The 8,450-nt window shown below is 45.6% G+C and overlaps 1 protein-coding gene across 1 annotated transcript; it reads right to left on the bottom strand.

Moving 5' to 3' along the window:
- Positions 1 to 1,754: 1,754 nt before the first annotated feature.
- Positions 1,755 to 3,949, bottom strand: LOC112341916. Its single transcript, XM_024662919.1, has 4 exons — positions 2,881 to 3,949; positions 2,590 to 2,833; positions 2,228 to 2,524; positions 1,755 to 2,177 (listed from the first exon to the last, which is right to left on the bottom strand). Exons 1-4 carry the CDS (start codon positions 3,934 to 3,936, stop codon positions 1,780 to 1,782), a joined length of 1,995 nt encoding a protein of 664 aa, XP_024518687.1. The 5' UTR covers positions 3,937 to 3,949; the 3' UTR covers positions 1,755 to 1,779.
- Positions 3,950 to 8,450: the final 4,501 nt, after the last annotated feature.

Genomic DNA, 8,450 nt, shown 5'->3' with positions numbered 1-8,450 from the left:
AACCCTATATCTTGTAAATTCATTGAACCCTAAATCCTTATTTCTCTGAACCCTAAATCTAGGAGCATTCAGGCTTAAGACGGTCCCGTTCCTTGTCAAGTGACACAAACTCAGATTCATTCCATGGTTCCACGAGTACGCCTCCCATGAACCGAGGCTTGCACCGAGATCCAGTGAGACCTCTTCCATGTCAGGCTTCAAATCACGCTCGACATAAGGTGATTCATTTACAGGCACTGCCACCTACCTGAAAAGAACGCATGTCAAACAAGATCTAGAACCTCGCAGCCTTGTACCTTTCACAGCTCGCGTGGAGATCTTCCTAGACTGTCGATATGGTTGCTTGGAGGGAGCAAGAGCACATCCCTTATCTTTATCCAGGTGATTGAAGAGCTGCGCCCAGGTCTTGAGGACCTTGACAGCATTCACAAGAGCTTGGATGGAGGACGGGTGTCTCAACGCAACCGTGATCTGACCCAACTTGCGAACACCGCATTGTTCTTCATCAGGGCTTAAACATGTACTTTTTGGCATCAGGACCTGCAGCACAGAGTTTTGTTAAAACTTAACTGCTATAACAGTACACTAAGCTTACCTGCGGCAATCAAGGCGTTCTCAAGATCCCCTTCATAATAGCAACACCGTCAGATATGTGAACGCGAGTACACAATCACCCTTGCACTTGTAAATTGAAGGTAGTCTCTTCACCTTTGCGCACTTTAAATGGTACCAATGCTCACAGACGTTGCATTTTATCCAATCCACTCTGAACTTCCTTCCTCAGTCTTTGTTTTGACAAGCATCATTTTGCAATCCAGATAGACATCGTCCATCTGGATTGCAAAATGTCAATCCAAACGCAAGGTGCTTACCAGTGGTATGCCCATGAGCGACTGCAAGCACAATGACATATTGCTCGAAAACAGAGCCTCGCAAGGTAGCATACTCTGGAACGGGCTCCGAAGCTTGGATGAAGGCTCTAAGCTGGTCCTGATACTCCATAAGTAGGTACTGAGCATAAGCGTTCGCCACCTTATCAGAACAAAATGAATAATGGTGTTTGTCGAATCTCCCTGCTAAATGAAATGGAAAAGACACCAAAAGACGTTCTTGGCGTTTGCCTTATCTTGCAACACGGCACGGACGTTCTCTAGTTTGGTATCGACCAAACATCGATGTACTTCCGCCCGAAAGTCTTGTCCAGTAAGCTTTTCCGCGTCCCAGGCCCAGAGGAAGCGGGGAATTCCCCCGAACCACGAGTATGCCCTCTCGGCAGCATTAGCTCTGCCTCTCTCTTTGGCAAGTGCTTGGTCCGTTAGTTCCACGAGGCAACGAGGGCGAAAAACTCTTCCTTGTCCACACAGGCATGTAGCGCGTCACTTTTGTTTGGTGTTGTTAATGTCAGGAGAGGCGGCGACCAGAAGCCCGATGAATCGCGAAGTGTTGACGTTCTGGTCGATCAGATGAACGTAGACACACGGTTTCGTAGACGATGATTCTGAATCCCAACTCGCACGAGGAAATACCACAAAAACGACCCCGGAATTGCCGTTCAAATGGCGCGGTGTTCCGGTTCAATACCTTCCTCACATAGAGCTGCTCACAGCTCTTGTGAAATGCCGACGCATGAGAAACCTCGTGGCGTACATGGAGCCACCACCTCGGCGTGCCTATAGGAGCACCTCCAAGAATCCTAAGCCCTTTCCTTTGTTCATTCTGAACATAACTTTTAAAAACCAAACCAAAAAAGTATGAAAAATGAAAAAGCAAACTAATTTATTAATCCACTTCCATATCATCTAGTCTTTCACGCTCTGCTTCGAGACAAGCCAGCATCTCTTGGTTGGTGGTATTGGCCGCAATCTTGTACATCTTGCACAATGCCTGCAAACGCTTGCGCTTCTGCCTACCATCTGCAAGGTTGCAGATCGCTTCCAGAGCATCCAACTCATCTCCATCAAAAGCCAAGTTCTGCCTGCAATATCTGACTTTTTCCTGCTCGAGAGACTTCTCCGGTTGTTCGACAATATCCTCCGAGCATTCTATGCAGCCCAGAGCCTCCTCCCAAGTCTCCGGCAAGTTCGGATCTAGAGAAACAGCATCCATGTCGTTGGGTGCAACCTTCGCTACATAAGGACTACCAGATACTGGAACGGCGACCTTACACTGTACGATCCCTGGTAAAGAAAGATGACATACATACTTAGTGTTCATATGAAACGCTCACCTTTGACAGCTTTCTGAGCAACCTTTCCAGATGAACGGTATGGCTGGAACTTGAAATTGGAGTAAGAATCCGGTGGTACGAAAAAAGCCAGTAGAGTGTCATCGTTGTTGTTATCCTGATAGAACTCGTCTCTCCAGGCTTTGAGAGCCTGCTGTGCCTTGATCGTAGCCTCAAGAACCGGTCTGTGATTAGTACGAGCGACGGTAGCCTGTCCCAACGTGCGTGGTAACAATACAAAATCAAAGACAGCATTGTTCTTTTTGAGAGGCCTCCACAGATACTTGATTGCCTCTTCACCTGCACAAGAGAAAAGCGGCTAAACGGAGAAGAGGAAAGATAAAAGCATTACAAAAAACACCAACCCGCTGCGAGTAAAGCGTCTTCCAGATCACCTTCATAGTATCGTAGCAAAAGGCCGGAAACAACCTGAGCATTTGGCTCACCTTGGCAGTTCCGACACTTGTAGTTAAAATCAAACTTGAATTTGATGCCGACGCATTTGGTATGGTACCACTTAAGACAGGTCCCGCACTGAATCCAGGGGACCTTCTTATTCTTGCCTCGATCATCCGAGCGGGAACAATGCTGGCAATAAGCAGTGTCAACCTGCAGAGCCACTAAGTAACGCTTCCAAGAGTGAAAAATAGCCTTACCATCGGCATCACCATAATGTCGTGTTCCAACGCCTGGCTGACCACGTACTGCTCGAAAACGAAACCTCGCAGCGCTGAGTACTCGCTGAATGACTGAGAAGCCTCCAGAAAGCTGCGGATCTTATCCACGTTGGTTGTACACAGATACTCAGCATAAAGACTTGCCACCTTCTCCGAGCAAAACGTGTAGCGGAAACGTCTGAAGCGGGTTCCGGGCGTCACGTTGAAGTGAAAGAGCCTCCACGAAACGTTCTGAGCACCCGCTGAGTTTTGCAGGATGACACTCACGTTCTTAAGCTTGGTGTTTGCAAGGCACTTCATCACGTCCGAACGAAAGTCTTCCTCTGTGAGTGTTCCGTCCTCACGATCCCACAAAAATCGTGGGATGCCCCCGAACCAAGAGAAGGCCAAGTTGGCAGCCTTTACCTTTTCATCTACCTCGTCCGCTTCTGGCCCGGGTAACTTGTCCGCCTGCGACTTCCACAGCTTGACAAGCAAATCGAACTCTGTCTTGTCCCAGGGAGGCAGATAGCGCGTGTAAGTCCGACGGACTTTCCTGATGCTTTTGGTGTTATCGTCGTCTGGCGAGGCAGCAACAACAGCTCGGTTTCCAATGGGTCGGCCGGGAGAAATTTTTTGGTCGATCAGATGGAAGGTAACTTCAGAAGACTCGATCTCGTCGAAGGAATACTCCGTTTTGGCCACCAGCCGAAGAGCGCCACGGCGAAACTCCCACAGGCGAGTGTCGGTCTCGTAGAGAATGACCGACTCTGGCCTATCAATGCCAGTCCGGATGATGAAATACCACAGGAACGCAGACTTGCCCACGCCAGAGTTCCCATTCACATGACACAGACCGAACTTGCGTGACTCGAGGACAGTTAGAATCTCCTTGTAGAGCCCATCAAAAGCTTCCCTCACAAACAGGACCTCGTTACTAAAAGCAATCGACCTCACACCTGCCTCAGGAAGCTCGAAAGTCATACCGGACGCATACGATTCCGGCCCTTTTCTTCGGATTTCCGCCCACCACTGCGCCGCGGCTGCCACCGCCATAGCCCTAAACCCACAGTGCGAAATGAACTCTAAAGGCGGTGCTGATTTGTGGTTTTTAATCTACTCCTCTTTTGTTTTACACCTTTGCGAGGAGTCCTCCGGTTGTCATTGTTTTGAGTGGATCCCGATTCGATCGATAATGATGAGGGATTGTAATATGTGCTGACAGCTAGAGAGCTCCTCACCATTCTTACCAGAGACAAAGCTTAGCAAAATTTTCCCAGGTGGATTGTAGCTCTAGATTCATACATTGCTAACAATTTGGTTTTCTTTTCTTTTCTTACACCATGGCAGCATTTCAATGGAGAAAGCTCAAGAGTATGGCAAACAGATTGAAGCATTTGCCAAGAAGATTAACATTACACAGATGGTAAGATAGGAATGTTTGTTTTTTTTGTTTTTTCCTAAAAAAAACTATGAGTAATGTGCATGGAGGGGAATGGAGGTAGTGCAATGCTCCCTTAAGTTGGAGTTGATGGGTGGTAAGCATGGAGAATTTCATGCCATTCAAAATTATGTTCACAAATGCATGTTTTAATATCTTTATTGGTTGTGAAGTTTATGCTTTATCTATCATCTTTAATTTGTATCTTTCTTATGTGAGTTTGCCATCTTTATATTGATGTAAGGGACTTGAGTTAATCATGAAATCAATAGAGGTACACTGCTCTTGCTTAATATTCATCTGTAAAGCATTTATAATTTCCCAGAGATATAAAAGGCCCTTCCTCTAACGAGGTATAATTTTGAATCTCACTGTGCAATAAACTTGAGAGGAGTATACAATCTCTAGTGATAGTAATGCTATTACTATTGTGAAGTTCACTCCTCACTACCATGTGGACAATCCTTTTAAACTGGGATTATTGTTTTTAGCCTTCCATCACATTATATAAGTGTAATGCCACCACACCAATCCTATAATGTCATACTAATATAGTTATACCTTTGTTGCTCTCCATATGGAATTCATGATTAAAGGTGAGTTACTCCTTTCACATTTGGGCTAATGCCACATTTATGCACTCTAGTAAATTAACCTAATGTAGCCACTAACACTTGTTATGCCCCTCAAAACACCTATACACTTGAGTGGCAGTGCTTTAAGTGCTTTGATCATAATGAAGCCACAACCAAAGCAAAGAAGGAATCAGCCAACACAATTATATTGTGTAAATTAAAATTTCAATATGCCATTGAAAGTGTTTTGTTGCTAATTGAATTCAAATGAATAATTGAAAAGTGAAGAAGTTTTATGTAAAAGACTTAATCAATGAGTGAAGAACTTTTGCATATGATCTCAAACTACTAAAGTGGTGTTATAATGAAGTGTTGAATAAAGATTAATTATTTAGATCCTAAAACTCTAATTGAAGAATAATAGGATTATGCTTGTGTAAATTGATGCAATGGGCATAAAGTCTTAGTGTGGATAAAAATTGTGAAACCAAAAGCTTCAAATGTGTACCATGTCCAAAACTTTGAGAGCATAGTTCTCATTCATGAACTATTGGTTCTCTAAGCTCTTTGGCTTGGGTAATCATTAAATTGTCCTTTGTTGGGTAAGACAATTGAGATATTGTGCTTGTATTGTTTGAACAATGTACCTGTGCAATTCCAAGTTTTGAGCTGTGTATATTCATTTATTTATTTGTCAAGTGTTAATAATATAACTGTTTATTCAAACAAAAATAATATGATTTATTGTTTTTCTAAAAAATTATTCAGGTTTGGACATGCTAACTATAAGGATCCACATCACAATGTTAGTTTTTAAATCTTCATTATTCATAGCAACCATAACAACCTAGTAGGAGTGGTAAGATTTTGAGGCTGTGTTATGCTACACTATTATGGTTTTTTATGTTTGTAGGACAATGTTTTTAAAAAGTAACAAACCTTTCCATTCAATTAATTTCAGTTTAATGTGTTTTTGTCTGAATAGGGTTTGACAAAGATAGCCTTGTATGATTTGGGAAATTTTATGAGCACCTTAGCTGAATTAGTTCAAGCCTACATTTGTAGTGCTAATTTCAATACCATAAAGTAAACTCCATAAAAACTCTATTTTGTTAAAATAGGAATTATTTCTAAATTTGAGATTTAGGTTTATAGAAATTTACTATAAAATGAGTGTTTTATATAAAAATCTTGGACCTGGAATTTGGATATAGATTTTATACCCAAACCTCACACTCAATTCTTTTTTATAAGAGAAAAAAACTTATTATTTTCTTGGATAATAATGTATAAACAGCTTAAATGAGACAACAAAAGTCCCATTTTAATGAAATAAAGCTTATAAGCAGTCTAATTGATTTGTCTAGTTGATGACAAGGATTTTGCAGCATCCAATTGGTTCAAGATATTTATGCTACATCAAAATAGGTAATTTTATTTTCTTTTTTGCAAATAGTTTTTCACACATTGAGTGTGTATTTTAAAGTTAAAGCAAATTCAAAGAATTCCTATCAATGAGCATTTCCTTGCTTGTTTTCTAGACTTTATGGTATGGGATCACAAACATGAGTACATTATTGATCCTTAAGTCTGTGTGTGGTTTTTCATGTTAAATCTTACTTTTACACACACACATGCACACACACATATATGTGAGTGCATGGAATATAGAAAGGGAATACAGAAATGTGCATATCAATTAGCCCAAAAACCCTAGCTTATATACAGAAGCGAGTGGTCCGGATTGAAATCAATCCGACGGCTACCTGTGAGACACAAAATCCCTAGGCCCCAAAGTGGAGCCGGAAGGGTGCCACATGGTAGTGGCCGAAGCGAGAGCCAAACGAGCGTAACACGTTTGGACCAAAAGCTCCGACTTGAAAAGTCAAGAGCGGGAGTGGAACTCCCAACGAAGTGCTCGAGGAACGAGCACGAAGCGAGCAAAAGGCGAGGCTCCAAAAAGGGACCCAAAAGGACCAACACATAACACGTGGGAGTGTCCGAGATGGACTCGAGTTGGAGTCCGAAGTGGAGTCCGAGATGGACCCGAGTTGGAGTCCGAAGTGGAGTCCGAGATGGACCTGAGTTGGAGTCCGAAGTGGAGTCCGAGATGGACCCGAGTTGGAGTCCGAAGTGGAGTCCGAGATGGACCCGAGGTGGAGTCCGAGATGGAGTCCGAAGTGGAGTCCGAAGTGGACCCGAGATGGACCCGAGTTGGAGTCCGAAGTGGAGTCCGAGATGGACCCGAGATGGAGTCCAAGATGGAGTCCGAAGTGGAGTCCGAGGTGGACCCGAGATGGACCCGAGTTGGAGTCCGAAGTGGAGTCCGAGATGGACCCGAGATGGAGTCCGAGATGGAGTCCGAGATGGAGTCCGAGGTGGACCCGAAATGGAGTCCGAGATGGAGTCCGAGATGGACCCGAGATGGAGTCCGAGATGGAGTCCGAGGTGGACCCGAGATGGAGTCCGAGATGGAGTCCGAGATGGAGTCCGAAGTCGAGACCGAGACCGGGACCGAGACCGAGACCGAGATCGGGACCGAGACCGAGACCGAGGCCGAGGCCGAGACCGAGCCCGAGCCCGAGTCCGAGTCCGAATCCGAGTCCGAGTCTGAGTCCGAGTCCGAGTCCGAGTCCGAGTCCGAGTCCGAGCCTGAGAGGGTGAAAGCCCAAAGCGTTCGTCTCCCAGACCCTAGGGGGTTTGGTGAGCTCCAAAAGTATAGTAGGGGGAGGACTGCAGTGGAGCCAGTTTGGCCAGGAAAGGCCAGTTTGGCCCAGGAAGGCCGGACCCAGTGTTGGGTGATGAGCTGCCCACTGGGAAGTCCAAGACTAGAGTGAACACAGACCGACAAGCGGGGTAGCTTGGTGAAGTGTTCAAGAGCCGGCTCTAGTTCCCCCGGGAGATCGACTGGCCGATGCTCCCAGTCCAAGTGTGGGTGGCACTACCTACTTGGATACCTGGTGTGGCTCAACGGAACCCGCTCTAAGCCCATGGCTAGAGCACCCAAGGGCAGAAGGCGAGGAGAGTACCCAGATGGCTCGCGTAAGGCCACGGTGTTCCGAAATGTTGTCCCAAAGGCCCAGACTGTGGAAAGGAAGAGGAGTAGTCCTTTGGGGTAGTGACCAAGGACACAGTCGTGTGGTGGGGAAGTCCCAGAGGACCGTGGGACTTAGTGGTCGGGCCTGTGGGTCTCGATCCAGTGGCAGTGTTGGCAAACACGGCCAGGGGCAGAAAGGGACTTAGTGGGGACTGACAGAGGGATATTGGGGAAGGCTATTCCCCTTGTCGGTGGGCATCCTAAGGATGCTAAGGAATGGATTTGAGATGACCACTCACGGATGGTTTGCCTAGTCTTGGAGAGCCAAGATGGTGATGCAAGTGGTATTGGACTACCAGTGTGGCAAAGGTGATTGGGCATGGCCTTAGCGTAACGGGCAGCTATGTCGGTGGTACCTTTGAGTGTCGGTCATGGGATCGGACACGTGGAGCACTTGGACCAAGTGCAAATGTTGAGTGGCATGGATGCCATTCTCGGGGCTAGCAAGTCCCAAGTC

This window comes from Selaginella moellendorffii, unplaced genomic scaffold (genome assembly GCF_000143415.4).
Source record: "Selaginella moellendorffii unplaced genomic scaffold, v1.0 SELMOscaffold_94, whole genome shotgun sequence".
NCBI classification, from domain to species: Eukaryota; Viridiplantae; Streptophyta; class Lycopodiopsida; order Selaginellales; family Selaginellaceae; genus Selaginella; species Selaginella moellendorffii.
Note: the sequence above shows the minus strand (reverse complement) of the source record. Positions and strands in the feature narration are given on the sequence as shown.